The 22,871-nt window shown below is 35.5% G+C and overlaps 5 protein-coding genes and 1 pseudogene across 6 annotated transcripts; 1 reads left to right on the top strand and 5 right to left on the bottom strand.

The window, feature by feature from the left end:
- Window positions 1-6,944: 6,944 nt before the first annotated feature.
- LOC106329917 lies at window positions 6,945-8,670 on the bottom strand (annotated as a pseudogene).
- A 175-nt stretch (window positions 8,671-8,845) lies between these two features.
- On the bottom strand, window positions 8,846-10,604 carry LOC106333061 (probable protein phosphatase 2C 30). Its single transcript, XM_013771548.1, has 3 exons — window positions 9,731-10,604; window positions 9,226-9,405; window positions 8,846-9,148 (listed from the first exon to the last, which is right to left on the bottom strand). The coding sequence occupies exons 1-3, from the start codon at window positions 10,517-10,519 to the stop codon at window positions 8,984-8,986; spliced, it is 1,134 nt and encodes a 377-aa protein (XP_013627002.1). The 5' UTR covers window positions 10,520-10,604; the 3' UTR covers window positions 8,846-8,983.
- Window positions 10,605-14,744: 4,140 nt separating this feature from the next.
- LOC106334089 (late seed maturation protein P8B6-like) lies at window positions 14,745-15,266 on the top strand. The gene is made up of 2 exons (XM_013772437.1): window positions 14,745-14,881; window positions 14,984-15,266. The coding sequence occupies exons 1-2, from the start codon at window positions 14,767-14,769 to the stop codon at window positions 15,133-15,135; spliced, it is 267 nt and encodes an 88-aa protein (XP_013627891.1). The 5' UTR covers window positions 14,745-14,766; the 3' UTR covers window positions 15,136-15,266.
- Window positions 15,267-15,404: 138 nt separating this feature from the next.
- Window positions 15,405-17,005, bottom strand: LOC106333546 (protein trichome birefringence-like 30). Its single transcript, XM_013771981.1, has 5 exons — window positions 16,626-17,005; window positions 16,370-16,541; window positions 16,085-16,287; window positions 15,843-16,004; window positions 15,405-15,762 (listed from the first exon to the last, which is right to left on the bottom strand). Exons 1-5 carry the CDS (start codon window positions 16,988-16,990, stop codon window positions 15,405-15,407), a joined length of 1,260 nt encoding a protein of 419 aa, XP_013627435.1. The 5' UTR covers window positions 16,991-17,005.
- Window positions 17,006-17,213: 208 nt separating this feature from the next.
- On the bottom strand, window positions 17,214-19,506 carry LOC106328903 (protein trichome birefringence-like 28). Of its 2 annotated transcripts, XM_013767442.1 has the most exons (6): window positions 19,042-19,506; window positions 18,778-18,949; window positions 18,133-18,332; window positions 17,876-18,034; window positions 17,449-17,794; window positions 17,214-17,351 (listed from the first exon to the last, which is right to left on the bottom strand). In XM_013767442.1, the coding sequence occupies exons 1-6, from the start codon at window positions 19,380-19,382 to the stop codon at window positions 17,268-17,270; spliced, it is 1,302 nt and encodes a 433-aa protein (XP_013622896.1). In that variant the 5' UTR covers window positions 19,383-19,506; the 3' UTR covers window positions 17,214-17,267. The 2 variants fall into 2 exon arrangements, with proteins under 2 accessions (XP_013622896.1, XP_013622897.1); XM_013767443.1 differs by having other exon boundaries at window positions 17,251-17,794.
- A 1,057-nt stretch (window positions 19,507-20,563) lies between these two features.
- LOC106328103 (zinc finger CCCH domain-containing protein 29-like) lies at window positions 20,564-22,823 on the bottom strand. The gene is made up of 2 exons (XM_013766472.1): window positions 22,634-22,823; window positions 20,564-22,442 (listed from the first exon to the last, which is right to left on the bottom strand). The coding sequence occupies exon 2, from the start codon at window positions 22,433-22,435 to the stop codon at window positions 20,768-20,770; it is 1,668 nt and encodes a 555-aa protein (XP_013621926.1). The 5' UTR covers window positions 22,436-22,442; window positions 22,634-22,823; the 3' UTR covers window positions 20,564-20,767.
- Between the last annotated feature and the right edge of the window lie 48 nt (window positions 22,824-22,871).

Below are 22,871 nucleotides of genomic sequence, written 5' to 3'. Positions count from 1 at the left end.
GAAAGTACAAATCAGATAAATGTGTATGGTCAGATATGATGTGGTCAACATTTTTAAATTCAAATATATGACTACTTATTTGCTTTTCTGTGAAACCACCACATTAAATACATTAATAGATGCGTAAATGGTGTGGATGAAGATACATGCAGTGGTGGTTGTTGCCTTTCATGGTTGGAAGAAGTGTGGTTGAGTGAATGATGGTTGGGTGATACGTTGGCTGGTGAAGCTTGGCTTGGTGAAACGTGGTTGTTGGTAGAGATGTGGTTAGGGTCAGAATCAGGGTTAGTGTTCATATGGCCAGAATCAGGGTCAGTGGTCATGTGGTCGGATTAATGTTCATGTGGTCAAATTCTGCGTTCATGTATTCAGGGTTTTCTCAGAAAGAATTGCAGCGGTGGTTCTTCGAGTGCGGCGGTGGCCGTGAAAGGAGTTGTGGTGATGGCAATGAAAAATTACTGTGGTGATAGTAATCATGTAAAAAATCAAGATGGTAGTGTTGTTTTGAAAGATTTACAGATCTTGAAAGATATAAAAAAGAAAGAGAGAAGGAGAAGAAGGAAAGAGGAGAAAAAAATGAAGAAAGAAGGATAAGAAAAAAAATGATAGATTTTACAATTCGAAAAAAAGATATAGCTTTTGACAAAGGAGATATGTGGGAGAAAAGAAGGAGAGAGAAAACCAATTAGAGAGTTAGGACATTAAAGTTCCATTGTAAATGTAAAAATAGATATATTGAATAACGTCACTTCACTTTTCTAATTAGTTAGAGTTCAAAGGGGTTTTTAGGTATTTTGTCAAGAGAAAGTATGTGACATGATCAAAGTATGTCTAGACGTAAGTTGGCAATGAAAAAATATGCTTCCATGTAATTTTTTCTTGATCAAGATATGTAGGGCCAAAAGTGACACTTCGAATAAGCGTCAAAAGTGACACTTCGAATACGCAGTTTCATACCAGACATTGATACATAATTATGTTAAAGATTGCACTCAGATTCGAGTTTACCAACGTTTCTTTATTCTAAGATATGCCATTGCATATTCTAGTTCTTATCAACTACTTACACTCCAGTTATATGAGCAGATTTTTATCAATCAAACTAATCATCAAATTTATGGATTAGAGTTAATTAAAAAAGATTACAAATCTGAATGATAATTTATTTCTACCCGACAAATTTAAGGAGGGTTATTAGGACAAAAATTTGTGTGGAATTTGAGAATTTTTAAAGTTCAGAGATTTTAAAAGTTGAGTAGATTTGACAAATATTTTATCAACTATTTTGTATGAATTTATGTTGATTGTTATAGAATTTTATAGATTTGCATACATATTTTTTTCATAAGAAATCTCCTCTTAAGGTAATATATACAAGTCTTTTTGAAAACTACCAATCTTTTGTACGTCATATATATAATGTTTTCGTTCATGAGCTACATAGAGGTAATCTCTTCTTTTTCACCATTATTATATAAAGTCTTGCTTCCCATATGCAAAGATAAGAATGACCTAGTTCTGTAGTTTTTCGTGAATGACGAAGTAAGACAAAGAGATTACATTTCTCCATGGCTTGATTCTTGGGTCAATCATCGTCTTCTTCTCCACTTGTCTTTTCGTAGATTTGGTTCATACTCTGGAAGATTGGTGTCACGTTCTTCTTTATACAAAATTGAAATGGACAAATGTTGAAATTATCACATTTTTGAGTAATGTTCGTAAAGAATCGAAGTGTGTGTTTTTATAATACAGATTTTACAATTCTTATGAGTAAACATGATATTTTCAAAGTTGAGTCTAATGAGTAAAAATATAAAGAATTTATATCCCAATAACAATAGAGTTTGATAGAATTACTAAATCAATGAAAATCAAATTTTTTGAATAATCAAAGATTGTAAATGGATTTTAGAAATTCCTAAACCAATAACAAAGGATTTTATAAAAACTTTAAAAATCCATAAATCAATAACAAAGAATCTTAAAATTTCATAATTTTCCTAGAATCCTTGCACCAATAACCCCCCCTTATATCTATGCAGTTCATTTTAGATAGTAGGCTCAATCAACTATCTTTAATCATACTATTCAATTTCATTTTAGTTATCTTCTAACGATATTGTTTTTGTTTTTGTTTTTTTTCAGCAAAAGGATTTTATTTTTTGTTTCTCAAAGAATGGCTCTATACTTTCAGTATTGCTTTATTATTATAATTTTAGTTTTATACTATTTTTAGTTAAAAGTTAAAAAACGGGTTTTTATATTCCGCTAAGAACTCCACCCTAATAACCCTTCCATTAAACATGCTCATAGCTAGTTATTACCAACGGCTAAGTAAATAGTAAATATTACCATTCAAAACACAAGTTGGTTCAAATAAAACGATAATATAATTATACACATATACATATACGATTAACTAACTTGATAAAATAATATTTTCAATTTTTAACATCAAACTATAATAGCTTCTGTTTAGTAAAAAAAACTAATAGCTTCTGTTAAACACTACATAAACAGAAATGATAGTCAAAACTGGTGAAAGTTTAGTAGTATGGTGAGATCCCAAAGTAAATATCAAAAGAGATTCAAACGAAGACATACCTAATTATACTTCTATAATCCTATATGATATTTAATAATTATAACAAAGTGTTCGCATAATTGGCATCTTTTCAATGCAAATAATTTCATCTTGCAATCTTTTGTCGCTAATCATATCAACTACTCGAATGCTTTGTTAGTTTCTTTTTGTTTTTCCCGTCGTATATTCCATCTATGTGTGGCTTTTCTATAAAGATCAACTAGCAGCTACCGACGATGAAGACTTGTCTTCTTTCTCTTTTATTTGGGCTCATCAGCTCATGGTTGAGTTGCTTCATTTCTTATTTTATTTATACGCATTTTTAAGAACAAAACTTAGGTTCACCCCCTAGATGAACCTTTAAATTCACCCCACCCTTTATGATCAATCAAAGTGACACATATATTATTAATTAAAAAATATTAAATTAAATAAAAAATAGCTACAAAAAATAAAACCGTTAATTTTAACGACGCTAACGCTTCCAGCGAAACCCTAAACCCTTTTAAATTCTAAACCCTATACCCTAAATTCTAAACTCAAATCTAAACCCCTAAACTCAAACCCTATATCCTAAAACCTAATCTTAGACCCTAAATCCAAATTATATACCTGAAACCCAAAAATATACTATAAACCTAAACCTTATACCCTAAACCCAAGTCTTAGACCCTAAACCCAAACCGTAAACTTTAACCCAAACCCTATAGCATCTAAGTTTGGGGTTTGGGTTTAGGGTTTACCATTTGGGTTTTAAGTTTATGATTTGGGTTTAGGGTATAGGTTTTGGGTTTAGGATTTACGGTTTGGGTTTAGGATTTACTGTTTGGACTTATGGTTAAGATTTTGGGTTTAGGGTATATAATTTGGGTTTAAGGTTTACGGTTTAGCTCTAGGACTTGAGTTTAGGGTATAGAGTTTAGGTTTATAGTATAGTTTTTGGGTTTAGGGTATATAATTTGGGTTTAGGGTCTAGGATTAGGGTTTAGGATATATAGTTTGGGTTTAGGGGTTTGGATTTGGGTTTAGAATTTAGGGTATAGGGTTTAGAATTTAAGATTTATGGTTTAGCTGGAAGTGTTATCGTCGTTAAAATTAACGTTTTTATTTTTTGTAGCTATTTTTTATTTAATTTAATGTTTTTTAATTAATAATATATGTGTCACTTTAATTGGTCATAAAGAGTTGAGTGAATTTAAAAGTTCACCACCCTAAGGGGTGAACCTAAGTTTTGTCCCATTTTTAACTATTGGTGGCACTATTCTTTCTCCTCGTGGGTTGGTGACACTTCATGACATTCGTTTTTATAGTAAGTTTTTTTTTTCCAATTAAATGCAACATGTTTACATTACAAGTAACTAGTGTCATGTTTTAGAAAATAGACGCATCACTATTTTTTTTGTAACACTAACTTTTTCAATAAACCTTAGCTTCTTGGACTACAAAGGGAAGAATGAATTACATACTCTTGGATAAGCAAAATACATTACAATAAAACTGAATGTTAAAGCAGGATAATTCTTCAAATGAAGATGACAGCGAATTCAAGACAAAGCTCAAATGCGTAGAAAACCTTCACGACACGGTCAGACAGCTCAGAATTAGTCACATGTAGCGATGTTGAGATCTAGTTCACACATATGAAAGAAATCAAAGTAATCTCGATTGCATAGTTGTTGTAACAAACATAATATATATGGAAACAAATAATTTGAGCAAAGTTTTGTTTTAAAAATTTGAGCAAAGTTTTCTTCATGTCCCAAGGAAGCAAAGGCCAAGACTCCTACCCTGAGTTTCAAACTCCGTATCATTTAAGTATTGAATTCTTTATTTCTTGCTTCATGCGACCGTAAACTTTGATAGGATCAGATCCTATGGGGGCATCAGGTCAATCATGCGAAGATGTTGTGGTTTCGTATAAGCCTACCTTTGTTGACACTCCCCTCTCTTCTCTCTTTTGAATGGTCTTTTTGTGCATTGATTTTTATTTTAATGTCCCTCGCATTCACATATCTCTTATACATTGTCTACACATGATAAATGAGTAGCAAAAACTAATACAAGTCGAGATATAATTGATTTTCTCCTCTCTTCTCTCTTTGAATGATCTTTAGTGCATTGATTTAATCTGCTACAGAATCTTAGTGTCATTCACAGTCACATATTTGTTATATATTGTCCACACAAATGAGTTGCAAACTAATACAAGTAGAGATGTGGTCAGCTTAACGGCACCGAGCGACCTAACCCTAATTAATGCCGGTTTAAATCCGGTTTGTAGAGCAATCTGCGGTTTGTCGGGTCATGCATGGTTCTTCCTGCCCTTTAACTTTTTTTTTTCTTTTTCTAAGTCTTGGTTAATTTTCATTGAAAAGAACATGAGTTCAAAGACAACGCAAGTAGTTGCAAACATGACAGTGCTATTGAAAGTTAAGGTCTGATGATGACAAAACTTTTTAACCAGTCAAGTAGAATCAGGAAGGACAACAAGTCTATGTCCTCGCTAAACTGTTGTTCAGAGAACCTCGTGGCTCATTTTCTAGCATATGCAGCCATTTTAAGCCTCTCTGTTTCTTTCATCTTCACAATATCAAGGATCGCTTCAGCATATTCCTCCACAGTCTCAGCAAGAAAGCCTGTTCTTTGTCCATCTTCTTCCAACACAATGTCCATTTTGGGTCCAGCCGAGTTGTGAGCTGCACCACAAGTAAAAAAAAAAAAAAAACAGATGAGCCTTAAGAAGATATAAGAGTAACTGAAATTCTGGGATAAAAGCCTTAAGTCTGACCAATTGGGATTGCACCAGCCGCAGTCATGTACTCAACAACACTAATGCCATAGATTGACCAATCTATGATCCCATAGAATAAGAATCACAAAAGCTCTGTGTATTACAAGAAACAAGTTTGAATAAGAGCTTTGAGCAAACACCTGTACATGGCGTTTTTATTGTTCTCTACAGTCACTACCAACAAAACAAAAACCTCACTAGCAAACCAACAGAAGTTAAAGGTTTGAAACCACTAAGCAAGGAGAAACAAAAACCTCTTGGCGATTGAAGCGTTGTTGTTACATGGAGTTCCTTTGACGACACGAGATATCATATCCAACTAATGGTTAAGTAATGAGTATAGCAAACGACTTTTCAACCAAAGAGGCGAGCAAGAGGGTAAGTGAAAGCGTATCCACTAGTGTCAAGGAAGTACAAAGGAGTGAAATTTCGTAAGGCTTCCCACGCTAGATAAACAGAGCCAAGACTCTGACCTTTCAGTGTACGTTATCTCTTCAATCCATTTCCTTTTGTTAAGATGTCACCTAATCGCACACACAAAGGAAGTTGCATCAAAGCTACAAACAAAAGCACCACTGTTACTTTAACACTCTGAGGATCCAAATGGCACCATTCATAACTGAGAAACACCTATGGTGAGGTCCAAATATTAACAAAAACAGAGATTTTTGTTACTATTAGATGTGATGCGGTGGGGTTTGTAAACATTTGAAGTTTAAAACTCGTTCTATTAGTTCTGGAATTCAGGTATCGAATCCAGTTCTGGTCGAATATTTCAGATATCATGTATTTCGAATTCAGACCGATTGGATAATTTAGAATTTTGGATTGGATTTGGTTAGGTTTTATATCAGAAAGAATAGAATTTTCTTATCGGATCCATTTGTTAAAATCTGAAATACATAACCGGATACAATTCTAAGCCAAAATTAAACAATTCTAAGCCAAAAGTAAACAATTTTAAAACACAAAAATTTTGTTCGATCCGGTTGAAGTCCAATTTTTAATATCCGACATATGCATAAACATCCGGAAATAATCAAAATAACTAAAAATATTTTAATTCTCCAAAAGCTGTAAAAATATTTCTCCAAAAACTAACTATTATATTATAATTATAATTTGAGTATTTGAATTATTATAAGCATAATATAACTAATATTTTAGATATACATTTATACTTCGGATATTTTTAGATATTGTGGGAAATATATTGTTGTATCAATAAATTTTAAAACTACATCCTTACAGCTAAATCAAATAATCCTATAGACTAAATTATACGGTAAATTTTCTATAGTTACAACTCAATTAATCACACATGTCTAAGAATTAAGAGTTGTTGAAATAATATAACAAGGTAAGCCATTTCTCAAAATATAAAAATATAACAAGGTGAGATCTAGAACTCTCAAGTAAATGAATATGGAAACTTCTCATTTTTTAACACTTGGTAAACTTCATTAATGTGAGAGATAATACTACAAGGCACCAAAAGGGCCTAAACGCAAACCAACAGAGAAAAAGAACTCAAGGAAGGGTTCTCTATCAAAACAGAAACAGAGCCCATTACACCTCACGAGAGCCCTGCATTTCAAAGGAATTGTCGGGGTTAGTGGCTGCAGCTGCTTCTGCTGTGATCAATTGGTTAAGCCACGACGGTCCAGCACGCGCTATGTAGGACTGATAACGATGATCACGGGTAACACTGAGAGCAATTGCATCCACACAGAGGTTACCTTCCTTACGAACAAAAGCAATGCTCCAGAGCCTGAAGCTTTGCAGCTGTCTCCGTATGGAGTTTAGCATATCTCCGAACTGAATTTATCAAGCCATGCACATCCAATAAGTCGTCAAGAGACTTCCCCTGTTAACAGAAAAAGACTCTCAGTTGTGCAAAAATATTCCCAATATATCAGACTCTTCAAGCTCGCCAGTAGAAATGGAAGAATAATAAGAGATGCTTATAATTGGAAAATATACTAACGAGCTTTGGTTGCACTGTTAGCTTCTTCAACTGAGGTGAGTTTTCAAGCACCGTTACTAAGCCAGGGATTGCATCTTGAGAGATTGCTGTCTCAAGCGTCAAATCTTTGACCTTGAAGCTCGGAAAAGGAAGATGATAGAGCTCGGCAACAGATAATATCTTTTTTAAAAAAGAGCACATATCGTAAATACCAAAACAAAATATATCAAGAAAGAAAGCAAAAGGCTGTGAGCATCTGAAATGGAGATCTCTCTCAAGCTTTTAGAAAACTTTTTTACTAAAATATTATTATTATCATTGGTGAAAAACTCTAGTTACGGATGACCTAGAGAAGAATAAGATGAGAATTATGTTTTAATGATATCTAAGCGATTTCATAGAGTGTGAATGTGTTATTGCAAATCAAAACCTAACATGACTAGTAGCTATTAGAGAACGCAGGAATGTCTACCTTAAGAAGGTTAGGCCCAAAGGTAAATGTCTCTACATTCTGCAACTTCTCTACCATCTTTTGCATAATGACTTGAGGAAAACCATCCGTCAGTATTTCAGTTGACATTACGCTAATCTCTAGGTTAGCTTCGGTTAAAGAAGAGACATCAACTAAAGTACATAGATACACGCAGCTTCTCAATCTGCCACAATTTGCATTCCCGTAGCCCTAATGGTTGCTTCCAATGTTCTCAGACTTAGAGATTTGCTGACATCAATAACCTTCAGCTCGCTGCAAAAGTCCAAACTTAGGCGTTCGAGAATCGGACTACCAGATAGAATCCTAGCCATGCACTCCTCAGAAAAATTGCAACAAAACAGTGACAGTTTCTTCAGAGATGTCCAAGACACTGAGCTTATGGGAACCTTCATATCAGAGTAGTAGTTGTGTACCGAAAGTGTGAGTTGTTTGATAGTGGAACTGAAGTAAAACAACTCAGGTAAGTTATACCTATAATAACGTATATCCAGCAACATATTCTCCACATTCTTTGACATGGCGAACTCTATGGACCTGTTAATGTCAGGAGACTCGATGGACCTGTTAATGCTATCGGCATAAAGATGAAAACTCGTCATCTTGCGAGCCGTGTAGCGAGCTAGGGTTTTGTTCATCGAATCAACCTTAAAATTATGCCCGCTCCAAACCAGGTAGAGAGAAGGTGTACCAGACCATACATGCCTCCATCGTTTGGACAAGGTGGAAGTCTTGATGGCAGTTGCGGTTTTAAGAGAAGAGAGGATGTGTTGTAGGATCTCATCAGGCAGAGAGCTGATGGAGTCTACGCCGTCTCCATCTCGGCCCTTGTTCGCCATCTTAATTCACCACATGCTGAATGACAATATTTTGGATGATATTTCCTTATGATGAAATATTCTTTTAGGTTTTTTTATGAAATAGCTTTTAGTTTTTGCTTTTTTTTCTCAAACATATCGCAAGATATTGATTAAAAAAACATATCGCAAGATAATGACACTTGGATCTTGAGATCCCCAGGAATAATAATAATATTAGTTAATAATGTTTGAAATTTATATTTACATGTAAATTACCGACAAAATTTCCAATAACTTAAGACCTACCGAATTTAATCAAAGTTTAGCTTAATACTAGGATACGTTTAATGAATCATGGCACAAACTTTTGTAGCTGAATTATGATCAGACTAATATCATCCAAGGACCCTCTCTTACCGGATAGCTCGACTAGTTTCTGGCAAGCAGAGAGTGTCTTTGGATTCTCCACATCTACGCAGTATGGTCGAACTACATCAACCGCCTCCTGGTTCGTTACCTATAACGTCCACGGAAAATCCGATTCAACATTCAAACCACAGACTAACAAAAGAAGACATTTCCAGTTAGGCTTACCTTATCCCAAAGGCCGTCAGATGCTAAGATCAAGAACTCAAATTCCGGTTTAATCCGTAATGTTTTTGTTTCTGGTTCAGCTATTACCCACTCCTTGAGATACCGATCTCCAATTCCTCGTGAGACGGCTAATGTTCCTTGAATTCTCCACACGCCGTTGCAGCAGTCAACATAACCACCCTACACAACACATAAAAATTAAGTAAACCGCACCCAATCAAACAAAACTGGACTACTACATCATTTTTTCATCCATTCGGCGATTCCTATAAAACATGGGAAAATAGAGAAAATAGAATGTGACCTATGTGTTAATAATTTGATCAAAATTTCAATGTCATTGGTATAAAACTTGAAGAACAATGAATTCATCACATATATTTTTTCCTAAGATATGGTTACCTAAACCTTGGCATATTTTTAAATATATTTTCAGCCATTCCACGATTCTGTAGTGCTAGTAATAATTACTAAAACACATAATATAAAGGATGATAAAACTCACCAATGCTTCAATCCTTTTGAGCTCATCTGCTTGACCAGGATTGTGATCGGTAGTAAGAGCTTCCGCAACTCCACCGCGGCTTATAACAGCCCGGCAATCTCCGGCATTCGAAACCGCAAGCTCGCCTTCAGATATAAGAGCGGTTACGCAACACGCGCCGCCTCTCGAGCCTTCTTTCAAGAAGTCCTCGTCAGTTTTTATGTAACCCTCTCTTATCGCTCTCTCAACCGAGTAAACACTTTCTCCCGACCTCGCTGCCTCCATCGCCGCCTCAATGTTGCTACCGATATTCTTGGCCGCGAACTCCGCCGCTTTGGATCCGCCGTGGCCGTCGAAAACGCCGAAGAAAGCCTTTTTACGTACTCTTTCGTCGGGAACCGCCGCGACGTACCGATCTTCTGTTGGTCCACGTCTTCCTCTCTTGCAATAAACAGAGTATAATCCATCTTCTTCTACTTCGACAACCTCATCCGCTTTTTCCGGCGTCTTCACCGTCGTACTACACCACGATGCAACCACCGGAGGCAACTTTAGGTCAAGCATCGGTGGTCTTTTTCTTTTCAACACGGTGTCGGAGCCAGGACACGGAGTCGTCTCTTTGGCCTTCCTTGAAGGACACGCTACCATTGTCAGCTTCTGTGGTGTTGAACGTGGTGAAGACGACGGCGTTTTGACCGATGTTGGAGAAAAAACAAGCGGAGACGGAAAAAAAACAGGAGATTCCGGAGCCATTATCACTAATCTGTTCATGGTAAGTTTGTCTCTTCTTGATCGAACTCTTGAATGCATATAAGGAAAAGATTGAAAAGGAAAAATAGAAATAGGGTTGCGTTTTGATTAAGTTATTCCTTGTTGTTTACGTCTGAAAAAGCAAAGAACCTAGCGATATAGTGGGCGGTTAGATATTTTTATATATGACCAAGTTTTGGGTCAATGGTCAACGACGATTGTTTCTCTTTCTTATTAACACCTTCGTGACCAAGTCTCTCTCTCGTAATTTAGTCAAATTCACGTCGGTGCCAAAATCACTCATCTCCATAAGTTTTTTGTTTGATTTATTTTAATTTGGTAAGAGGCTTTTATTATATTGCCATAATTAATCTTTGAATGTTGAACTACCGTCCATTGAATTTGAATACAACTGTGTCACTAATTTGATTTATTTCATTTTAAATGTATAGTTTAATTACCTTAATTACGGTCTAGTAAGTCTTTCGAGTATGCACGGTCCCATTTTTCAGACGGCCTGATGAACTGATAGGTTTGGTTACATTAACAACTGCTATTGAATTAATCAAAGAAAGTCAGTCACGCCATTTATTTTAGTAATTAAACTGAACGCACAAACATACATGCATTTTATGTTATCGGCAAAGTGCACCCCGTCTGGTTTTAATTTTTTGTAAAGTTTACAAACATCTTTCATATTTATATGATATTCACATCCTTGGCAAAAAAAAATGTTATCGGCAGCAAATATTCGCAACTCAATGGTATGCATTTATGTCAAAACTCATGTCATGTATGATGAGTAAGTGAGAAATCGAGAATGTATTATGAAGAAGAACGTGAATTACTAGCTACCATATATAACTATTGATTTTCTCTCATCAAGTATAGTTTTCTCTCATCAAGTAGGAGTTTCAAAAAAAAGGGATATAGTTTTACGCGTTAATTAACAACATAAAACTACTTTAAAAACGTAAAATATTGGTTTACACGCTAGAAAAGCTACTATATTAGCGTGTAAACGAAAATGAATATGGTAAAAACTACTCCCTCCCTCTGTTTTTAAAAAATGCATATTATAAACTTTTCACATATATTAAGAAAACTCATTAAATATGCATTATTTTTTGTGAATAATAATTTTTCATAATTTTTAGCCAATAGAAATTCAATAAACACCATTAATTTTTTTGAAACTTACAATTTTTCATAAAATCATACATTGAAAAAGTAAAAAATGTATCTTTTTGTAACAAATTTTTTTTCCAGAACATACATCTTTTAGGAACGGAGAGAGTATATAATAAATATATATAGGGAGGGTGCATCAGTGAGACATTAATGATCAATGATGATGTTGAATACTACAATGGGAGACAGAAAACATCATCAAAGTAGATATAAAGAATAATCATATTTTTCTGCAGCTTTGATTTCTTAGCATCCCCAATGATATTCATGTGTCCCAAAATTCCAATTCCATTCATGTTTCTCAATGCTTTGTTATATTTTTGAAATTTTTTTTAGAATATGAGAATAACTCATAAATCCTCATTGAAATAAATATATTCAAATATGGTATTATAAATTTCGAAATATAATTTAATTATATATTTTTAAATTATACAATTTTATTACTAAAATTTTCAAAAATGTATACAATTTGTTTAGAAAATTATAAAAATTTAATCGTAAAATTATTATTTTCTTATATATCTACAAATTTTATAAATATTGTTTAATTTAAATTTTTGGTAATTATGCAACTTTTACAAATTTATTCAATATATTTAATTAAAATAAATAGATAGAAAAATGTATTTAAGATTATAATTTCAAACTTATGTTTAATTAAATCAAATTTATATTAAAATATTGATACGAAAAAGAAAATTTAAAATATTAATAAAGTTTTATTTTAAAATATAATTTAAATTTTTTTACTGCACATGGTTCAGGAACACACCTAGTATACATATAAATAGGAAGATTTCTTGACAAAAAGGGGGCTAATTATTGCGAAGAAATACGGAACTAGTCATATCTGGTCTTCCTATACCAATTTTAGTTAGGTATATATGTATGTTTTATAAATTTGTGCATTAATTGCTAACTAATTTAGAAGTAGAAACCATCAAACTTTCAAGTCAATTAGTCGATGAATAACAATAATTAAAGTTTGATGTGTATACCAGTATACGTAAATGGTTCCCAACTTTTGATGGTATATTACGTGAATGCGAGGGATGAATAACTCGATTAAGAAAAAATAGTCTTCGGACATATGCCTTTCTAGAAAAGCTATCCATTTGTAGGATTTTGGATACTTGATAAGACTTTTTATTGAAGCTGGTTTTGGGGCTTAATAGAAAAAGCTTCGTATATTCATTTTATAAAGGGTTTTAAATTTAGTCCCTCCAATTAATTTATAATGCAGAGCGAAAAATACATGATTTACTGTATACCTGGCAAAATGTATTGTATTAATTATTGGAGTATGATTTCTATAAAGGTTAGGAAATCATACTAATATGTTTTTAGATAATGATTCATATGTTTTTCCTAGTTAGATTTGGTTTTACGTTTTCCTATTCTAGCAATACTTTCTTGGGTATAAATACCAAGCATGATTCTCAATAAAATTCAAGTTTCTTTTGATCCCAAACTATAATTTGTCATGGTATCAATACTCCAATATTAATTCTTATAAGGAAAGAGGAACACCATTTAGATTTGAGACATCATACCATACGTAAATGTCTGTTACAAAAAAAATACCATACGTAAATGTATAAATGTATAAATATTAAAGTATTGTGTATGTAGTGTATGATTGGGAACAGTTGACAATACCTCGTCATATATGAACGGAAATAACTTCCCTCCTAAGGCTCAGTCTCGAGTCGGCCTTTTTGACTTGGCAAACGAATTTAACTTTAGAGTTTACTTTCTGGTTAGAAATTACATTAAAATATATATATTAGAACACAAAATAAAATTAACATGAACAACGTTTTCAGCTTTGAAATTGACGTAACAACGACATATATAACTGTTTGAAACAAAATAAATTCACATTTATAAAGCAATCAGCTAATCGAATATGCAACATGTAATTCAGAGCTTAACGATTGGATAGTTGGTAAGTTATGTAAATGCCACAAAAGACAATGTGACGGTCAAAACTGAGGGGCACATTTGTCCATCAATTGTAGTCCAAGGTTATTCTGAATCAGAAAGTGAGGTTTCATCAGATGAAATCAGAAAGGGAGTTATATACATTGTTTCCTCACTTTTGATTTTATATAAACATTCATAAAGATAGAACTCATACCACGAATTATCATTTATCTCTGTCATTGCTGCTTTCTGAGAATAACCTTGTGGGATAGCGAAGACAGTGTCTTTATCACAATAATGAATTTGTTGTATTCTTTTCCAAAGACAAGACAGTCTAGACCGGGGGAAGACTAAAGTATCCTGAATGTAACTCATTTTGTTATAATAGACAACTTCTAAAAATTCATATCTATAGCCTAGTGAACTTATTTTGTGGGTTATAGTATAGGCAACACAACTTATTTTATGGTTTTCTCTTTTGAGTTCATTTCTGGTAACATTTAATACGTAGTAGAAAAAGGTTTTTGACATTTCTCATGGCCTCTTAATTTTCTCCATTTCTTTAAATTTTCTCCCTTGTTCATCATTTTAGATTTGGAATTGTATTCCCCAGTTTATATGTTGCAACACATATGTTCTAATCAAGGATGATTTTTTAATTGTTTTTTGTTTGTTAAAAGGTGTTTATTTCACTTGATTTTTACTAATCATAGTTGTTGCGATCCAGGGGTGGGAGACTTTTTCGGTAGTTCAATCTAGTCTCAAAACAAAGAATAGCCGTCACCTAATGTCGTTTTGACCAGCAAATTACACACCTACCATAAGGTACGGACTGAGCGAAGGACCTCCAACGTTTTAAATTAAACTTATTCTGTATATAAGCATACAAGACAACACACAAAACAGCTTCCGGGGTATAGATAAAGAACACGCGGTGAAGCAGCGTGGCTCTTTCAAGTTCCAAGTATACGTCAGCTAATTCAATCCGCACGTGGCATGTCACCATCAAAGAAGAGCACACGTATGACGTACCGATTGTTCCTGAATCACCACGTCAAACCTCAACGTGGAGACACTAGCTAGCAAAATGACATCCCAAACAATTCGAATATATATACATATACACCGATCTCTTCGATTTTCTGTTCTCTAAGTTTTTTTTAAACTTTTGCTACATTTTAAGAGCTATGGCGTCTCAACAGGAGAAGAAACAGCTAGACGAGAGGGCCAAGAAGGGAGAAACGGTCGTGCAAGGTGGCACTGGAGGCAAAAGCTTCGAAGCTCAACAGCATCTTGCTGAAGGTCTATATCTACTTCTTTCTCATTTTATTGTTACCTATGTTTCAAGCTATTAATTTAAGACTATAGTAATGTGTTTAATATTTGTGGAATATTATGTTTAAGGGAGGAGCCGAGGAGGCACTACACGGAAAGAGCAGTTAGGAACTGAAGGATATCAACAGATGGGACGCAAAGGAGGTACTAGAACTGGAAAGGCTGACGATGAAGATGAAGGAGAGGAGATGGATGAACCCACATCCAGGACCAGGACTTAATCTAAAAGGCTCTCGATGGATGTGTAATAAAAATCCTATGTCAAATATTTCCATGTAGAAGGCGTGTTTGGTTTCTTGTAATAAGTTCATCTTTGGTTCACAAGATGATAATGACCATGTTTGTATGTTTTCATAGTGTTTCTTTTGTGACTACTAATCAAGTTATGCTTTCGGACAAAAAAAACTATTCTCTATGCAAAGACGAGACACTAAAACTTAAACTTACACGTTCAGTTATAAACCAACTTGAAAAGTTCACAAAAAAGTGTTTAACTTCTGTGGATGATATACAACGAGAGAAACTCGTTCCATGTATCTGGCAAACCTGGAAGACACCAGTGATAACAATCAGCGAACGTTCTTGGATCCGACTTCTGCACCGGAGTTAAGAGTCTACCGCTTCTCGATCCGTAAAAAGATGTATGCGCATCTTTCCTGTACTCTGACATCGTTGTCACGTTGAGGAATGTTACATGAACTTTTGCCGTGGATTTAGTCACGTTCACTGCGATTTCTTGAAGCCTACGGTTTGTTCCGACATCTACTGGTTTCGACATGTTGAGTATAGGTTCCGTCTCTTTCTCGCACTTTCTGGTTACTCCTCCATTAACGTCCCAGTCTGAACTCCTGTTACATTTTGTTGAAGGTGTCATCAAAGGGAAAGTTGAAAACAAAACAAAACTTGGGTTTCTCGGCTCATAAGTTACCTGACATGAGTTGGTGACATGCTGCTGAAGAAGACAGATGTTCGGTTTGGGTTAATGTTTTGTTCTAGCCAGTTTTTCCATGTTCGTAGTACTTCTTCGTACATGCTATAGATTCCAACTTCAATACTCTCTTCTGATTCGTTAGTGATGAAAGATCCTCTTCTTCAGCCAGCAGAAACTTTATTAGTAATGGTTAAATTGGAGTATGCAACATGGTAGAAATACTATGGTCATTTACTTACAGAACTTTGATCTTAGAATGTCTGGTCCACCAAATGTAAGTGTTGAACACGAGGAAGTCTGCGTCTTTCCAGTTCTCGCCGTGCTTTGAGATTGATCCAGGCATGATAATTGGTTCTCTCTTGCCATCTCTCTTGTCTGGAGGATCAGCATTTGATTCGACTAGGAATGGTGCCCAGTAGAATGATATGGTTGTGTTGTACTCCTACACATTAAAAAGGAGAGATCAGATTTTGATTACTTTTTGCTTCTTGGGTTATTACATTTTTTTTTTTGGCATATAAGACCTCTGTAATGAAGATTGACATTTGTGCTGTGTGGTTTAATGTCCTTTTGCTTGATGGAATGATTGATTGAACCATACAAACCATGGACTGCCACTGGTTATAATGTATTGAATCACCAATGAACATTAGTTTCTTTCCCCTGAGTTTCTCTAGCAGCGGCTTTGCGTCAAACCTAGAACACAATAAAGTCATTTGAGAGAAGAAGAAGAAGAAGAAGAAAGTGTACTCAGTTTGTTCTCAGAAAGATGAAACGGACCTTGGTAAAGAGCAGTCTCGAGGTTGCCATCTCCATTTCTGGTACTTTGAGTCTGGCCTACCGTTTCTTGTGCATGCCACCCACTCTGAGAGAAACTCGCATTCATCTTCTTTGTACAAGGGATGTGTAACGTTATCCAGAACCCATTTTCCTGTGAAAACATCGCAGACTTCTAATGACACCAGGCCAATCTTCTTCTCTTTATTTTCTTCTTGTAGGTTATCTTTCTTGAATTCTTGAAACTGACCAAACCTCTGTTTCTCATTGTACAGATAGCATCCAAGAAGGAGCAAGGGAAGAACAATGACTCCAACGTATAGCACATGAAGGTAAGAACTCCTCTTTGTACCACCAGTTTGTTTCATCTTGTTAGATTGGTTTATGGACATAAGGGAGAATTGGTTGAACATTCATGAATGTTGAGTCGTAGTTGGTTAATCAAAAAGTTAGTAGTTTCAACTAAACCAACATCTTTCACAATCATGGAGCTGATAATACCACCTACTTATCTTGGCATTTATCATATTTGTTCATCTGTTAAATTAATAAATGTTGTTTTGGTTACTCTTCATTATTATTTGCCGCAGATCAAGAAAAGATTAGTACTAAATGACAAGGCTGCAAGTGACAAATACATTTTCTCTATATTTTTTGTGAACATAGGCATATAGCAAAACATGATGTGGCGTACTTGGATCCCACGTCAATTCCCTTTAGGTTTTCATCCTATATACATCACAAAGAATTTTTTTTAAATAACAAAAAAAGGATGAGAGGTTCCATTGGGTCATAACGATTTTGAGATGATATGTGTATAAAGAACCTCATTCCAAGTATCTGGAAGACCAGGTAAGCACCAGTGGATACAGTCGGCATAAGTGGCTGGATCGTTTTGCTGCTCCCGGGTCAGCAACTTGCCTTGCTTGATCGTGTAAACCGATGTATGTGCATCTTTACGGTACTCAGACAACGCAGTGATGTTGAGGAAACGTATAGGAACTTTCATAGACTGCGTGACGTTTTCGACAGATGAAAACAGTCTGTAGTCCGTTCCTATCTCCGAAAACAGCCTGTAGTTCGTCCCGACGTTGAACACCATGGACTTGTTTAGGATCGGTGTTGTCTCTAATGCGCATAGTATACCATCAGGATTCCCCCAGTCCGAACTCCTAAACAAAACAAAAATATATTAATTATAAAAATTACTTATACAGCTTAAGTAAATATTAGGGAGAGACTAATTTAATTACTTAATGTGAAGTGGAGACATGCTCATGAAGAAAACAGTTGTACGTAGAGGATCAATGTGATGGTCCACCCAATCTCCCCATGTCCTCAACACTCTCTCATACGCTATTGGCCGTCTGATCTCATCATATTCTGTGTCACCTTCATCGAACGATCCTCGTCTGTTTTCATCATCACATTCTTCAATCAAGTTCATTACAATATATACACAAGTGTCTCTGTGTGTCAGTGTGTAGTCGTACTGTACTATACTACTTACAAGACTTTGATGGATACAGTGTTCATCCACCAGATGTAACTATTGAAGACAAGAAAGTCGACGTCTTTCCAGTTGACTCCATGCTTCTCAATGGACTCTGGCATTATTATACGATCGATTATACTATGCTTTCTTGGATCGTCTGAATTTGATTCCACCAAAAACGGTGCCCAATAAAACTCCACCGTGGCGTTATAGTCCTTTTTATTAATAAAAACCCAAAATAAGAATAAAAAAATGTCAAGTGGAGTTTGGTGTGATTTGTATTAAAAAAATTTGTTGTTATTAAACATAAATTTTTTATAAAAGTTTTAAATTTCAGTGTTAAGAACTTGTGATTTTTAAAGTAATTAGAAATTCATTGTTGTTGGAAATATTTTAAATAGTAAATTTTAGAAAAACAAATTCTAATATTAAAGTGTTCTGATGTAACTTTTTAATTAAAAATATCCAACTTTAAATTTTGTGGTTTCAAATAGAATTTAATAAAATCACAATAACTTTCATAATTCACCTAAACTATCTAAAAGTTCATTAAAATCAAATAATTTCAAAATAAAATCAAATACTATATTGAATAGACCCAAAAAAAGAATAATGTCACTACTCACTAGTGTCAGTACTGTATCACAAGTGTTACTTTACCTGGATTTGAAAAGTGGTGAGAGAACCGGTCTGGTTTAAGCTTTTTCTACCGGGAGCAACCACTGATTGAACCAAACAAACCATTGATTCCCATTGGTTCCGGTTTAGCGAGTCACCCACAAACATCAACCTCTTGTTCCTCAACTTCTCTAGCAACACTCTCGCTTTAAATCTTCAAACCAAAATCAGTAACACAATAACATCAAAATCATATTGTCTTAAAACGTAAAAGAACAGAACATCTTTAAAACAATTTAGCTTTACTTTGGCAAAGAACAGTCTCTAGGTTGCCATCTCCAGTTCTGAAACAGAGAATCTTTCCTTCCGTTTCTTAAGCAAGTCACTTGCTCCGTCAAGAACTCGCACTGCTCCTCTTTGTACAACGGATGCGTCTTGTTGTCGAAAACCCATTTTCCGGTGAAGAGATCGCACTCCTCCGGTGGCAACTCCACGGCCCCTCCGTCTTCAAATAAACTAGAGAATGGGCTTGAGGATGTTAAGTACGCAATGGATTTGACGTTGTCATTGTACATGATGATCCCGACGAGAAAAAGGGAAAAGACGACTGCAAAGATCGAAAGATTGCTCTTCCTCATCTGTTTCATGATCACTCCTGAGGGTTGTATCTGATAAAGAAGAAGAAGAGTAAAGAAGAAACAAGATGACGTGTTTGAACAGTTATGTAAGTGTCGGTAGGTAGCTCAGAGAGAGTGAAAGATGGATATTAATCATATAAACAGAAAAGAAGATAAGGATTATTAAATAGTTTATGAATAATGCGATATAGACTTTACCGTAGATAGTACTGATTGGTTATTTTGGTCTTAAAAGCCTAACTGGTGGCCACATGATTTCTTCTTTTCTCCTCCTTTCAATTAAAAATGTAGTCTCTCTCTTTCTCTCTCTCTCGGACTTGACTCATTATGGAGTCTTTTTTAAAGGGCAACTCATTATCGAGTTTGCCAAAGAAAATGAACAAAAACACACTAGTAATGGTCTAAAATTTGCTATTATGATTGAAACTTCTCTTAAGCCCTACCTAAAGAAGAAAAATACTAGTGATGGCCTCATTAATTTTACAAGAATCTTGTCTCAAATTCTTTATGGTACAGTTTAATACTGTAGTGTATAAGCTGATATATATTTGAATCTCAAATCCATGTGTAGTTTATATATGGGCAACCTCGAGAACAGGTGATTAGCATTAATACACATCGATAACACCAGAAGTGAAAGATTTTTAGTGTGATATTATCACATGGTAATGATTTTCTTTTGTACTACTAGACCACATTCTGCATGATGCTCCTGACTTTCTTTTTAGCGAGAAAACAAGCCAATGAACTAACATTTTTCAAATAGAGGAGACCAGTCGTTGCTACCCCTCATGGTTAGAACTGTGTTACAGTTCAGGTAACTTCTTTCTCAATACTCAATAGTAATACTAATCTTCAATAGGTCCAAATTGTCTAAGCACTTGAATTTATATTATTCTCTAATGTATTTCTTCATTTAGAAAATACTAGTCTTTAATATTATTAAGTTGTATACTTTTACAAAACATTAATGAATAATATTTAAATTATTTAAATATCATTAGTTGATAATTATTAGTAATATATAATATAACTAATAATAAATTAATGGTGAGTATTTGTTATATTATTAAAATGCGAATATTATGGAAATTTTTATCTTATAGGAACGAATATGGAGTATAGTATTACACTAGTACTACTAAAACATACAAAGCCATGAACTTCATTCAGGAGAACATTTGGGCTCATTAATCAATTATTTCGTTTTAATCATTACATAGTGTCACAAAAGACAAGAGAATGACATAAAAAAAAAGAACAAGAAAATATAAAGAACATATAATAAAAACTATGGAGTCAAACACACATCAAAGAATTATTCTCAAGACTTTGTTAGATGAGAGGCCGCCGGCCCATAAGAAAAGCAAGCGAAGTCTCATTCTATCTGCGTCTTATGCCACAATCTGCTGCTTCTCATGGTCTATGTACATTTGCTCTGCCCACGACCGCACCTTAAACGTGTTCCCTACCCGCTCATTCAACCCAAAGGCTCTCTCAGGCTCACTCTCTTTCACCAAAGAGTTCACCCAGGAGACATCTGGCTCATCACTGTAGTCTCTTACAGGAACCGACACGTTGTTGTAACTGTTGTTGTTGTTTCCGTGAATGCCAAAGGAGGCGCTTCTCCTCATCTTGTTCATCTCCTCTCTTTGCATTCCCCACTCAAGCTTCCCGTTAGGCGATCCCCACTCCGAGACAACATTCGAAGTAGCTACCGGAGCTGGTTTAAAACTCAAACTGCGTCTAGCAAACGCTGAGGATCTCGCGTTCATCACCGCAGCTGCCATAGCTGCTGAAGATTCGAACCCGTGTGGAGGCGGTTGCCTCACAGGAGAAGAAGGGTAATGGCTCCTGCTTGGAGATTGAAGTTGCAACACAGAAGAAGGAGAATCATAAGCACCACGACGAAGCCTCAGCTCCATCTCCATATCCATATCTCTAGCGCTCAAATTCGACTTCAACCTACTACCGTTAAGCTGCAACGGTGGTGGTGTAAGACTATTAACTCTGTTCTGCCATAAACCACCGTTTCTTGGAGACAAAGTAACACTCGGCGATGAAGGAGACATGGGCGGTGAAACCATTGCTGAGCCAGTGGAAGCATTAACAGCTCTCAGCTCATCCCTCCTATGAGCAAAGAAACAAACCTTCCTTGCGCAACACGTCTCGTCTTTACAAAGCCGTGTCTTATACTGAGCAGGGTGAAGCCAAGACTCGAAAACACCGTGCGCATACTCGCATGAATCTCCTTTAGGACAAGACCCTTTACGAAACTCAGGGCAAGGGACACAAGTGTAAGGATACTTCCTCGGATCTCTCCTCCTGGCGTTCTCGCCAGGATGAACAAAAGGACACTCGGTCCAGTCGTGTGAGTAAGCCCTAGAACATGGCTTGACCTTGAAGCTAAACATCCTAAACTCGTCTGTTCCATAAACACCTTCGTTGATATCAGGAAGGGATGCATCAGCTGGATACTTACTCACAACACTCTTCATCACTTCCTCCTCTTCTGAACTAATAATTCCGGTTAACAGAAGCTCAACCGCTTTTCTAGTCTGGTTAGGTATAAACCGAGAAGCTTGAACCAATAGATCAACCGGTTTGTTCCGGTTAGCGTCAAGGCAGTTAGGTGAAGCAGAGGCATCAAGCAAGATCTTGATGACTTGGACGATAGAGACAGAACAGCCAGAAACAGCACAGTGAAGAGCAGTGACTTTCTCCTCGTCGCTTGAAACTCTGTTCACGTCTGATCTTCCTATGGAGATTATGTAAGTTAGAACTTCGATGCTTCCGTACATAGCAGCAACCATGAGAGGTGTTCTTTCTTGGAACCCCATCTTTTTCGACCCGACTCGTTTGCAGTACCACAAGCCCGGTTCGTTGATATCCAGAGAGTTCTCTTCGGTTTGTCTCTTGAACGATGGTAGATCGTCGCAGGCTGCGTATTCGAGAAGAGGCATGGTGGCGTCAACACGTTCTTGTTCTTCTTTGGCCCTCATGAGTTCGGCTTCTGTGTAGCTGGTTCTTGAAGAGCAGAGGTTTCTCTCTGAGCCGCACATTTCTTCTCTGAGATTCAAAGGGTGAAAAACGTAAGGAGCAAGAAACAAGAAGATCGCTATCAATAGATGAAGAAGCCTGATAAAATAAGCCTTACAAAAGATGAAGAAGCCTGATAAAATAATATTTAAAGAAAAAGCAAAAACAGAGAAAAAAACAAACTCGGAAATGGAATCTTGCAAGGAAGGGGAATCATATACCTCTAGAGAAGAAGATATAGCTTTGCAGGAACGTGAGAAGAAAATCAATAGCAAAGTTACAAACTCTGGAGGGTTTAGAGAAGAATTAAAGAAGTGGTTTGGGTTTCTAAAGAAGAAGGATTAATAGAGACGAATGTAAAAGGCTCCTTTTAAAAAGAAAGCTTCGTTGCGAAGAAGAAGAAGAAGAAGAAGAGACGAAGTTGCCCTCTTCCTTTCGTCTACCTTTCTTGGTCTCCTT

Source organism: Brassica oleracea, chromosome C3 (assembly GCF_000695525.1).
Source record: "Brassica oleracea var. oleracea cultivar TO1000 chromosome C3, BOL, whole genome shotgun sequence".
In the NCBI taxonomy this organism is placed as follows: Eukaryota; Viridiplantae; Streptophyta; class Magnoliopsida; order Brassicales; family Brassicaceae; genus Brassica; species Brassica oleracea.
The sequence above is the reverse complement of the archived record's forward strand: the minus strand, read 5'-3'. Positions and strand labels throughout refer to the sequence as shown.

Coding starts and splice junctions, on each gene's coding strand:
- LOC106328903 (XM_013767442.1), bottom strand. CDS start 19,382: ATGAAACAGATGAGGAAGAGCAATCTTTCGATCTTTGCAGTCGTCTTT. Junction 18,035..18,132: donor ACTGTATCCATCAAAGTCTT/GTAAGTAGTATA, acceptor TGATGAAAACAG/ACGAGGATCGTTCGATGAAG. Junction 17,795..17,875: donor ATGTCTCCACTTCACATTAA/GTAATTAAATTA, acceptor TGTTTTGTTTAG/GAGTTCGGACTGGGGGAATC.
- LOC106334089 (XM_013772437.1), top strand. CDS start 14,767: ATGGCGTCTCAACAGGAGAAGAAACAGCTAGACGAGAGGGCCAAGAAG. Junction 14,882..14,983: donor TCAACAGCATCTTGCTGAAG/GTCTATATCTAC, acceptor ATTATGTTTAAG/GGAGGAGCCGAGGAGGCACT.
- LOC106333061 (XM_013771548.1), bottom strand. CDS start 10,519: ATGCATTCAAGAGTTCGATCAAGAAGAGACAAACTTACCATGAACAGA. Junction 9,406..9,730: donor TCAAAAGGATTGAAGCATTG/GTGAGTTTTATC, acceptor TGTGTTGTGTAG/GGTGGTTATGTTGACTGCTG. Junction 9,149..9,225: donor CTGACGGCCTTTGGGATAAG/GTAAGCCTAACT, acceptor TGGACGTTATAG/GTAACGAACCAGGAGGCGGT.
- LOC106328103 (XM_013766472.1), bottom strand. CDS start 22,435: ATGTGCGGCTCAGAGAGAAACCTCTGCTCTTCAAGAACCAGCTACACA.
- LOC106333546 (XM_013771981.1), bottom strand. CDS start 16,990: ATGAAACAAACTGGTGGTACAAAGAGGAGTTCTTACCTTCATGTGCTA. Junction 16,542..16,625: donor CGAGACTGCTCTTTACCAAG/GTCCGTTTCATC, acceptor ATTGTGTTCTAG/GTTTGACGCAAAGCCGCTGC. Junction 16,288..16,369: donor TGTCAATCTTCATTACAGAG/GTCTTATATGCC, acceptor TTTAATGTGTAG/GAGTACAACACAACCATATC.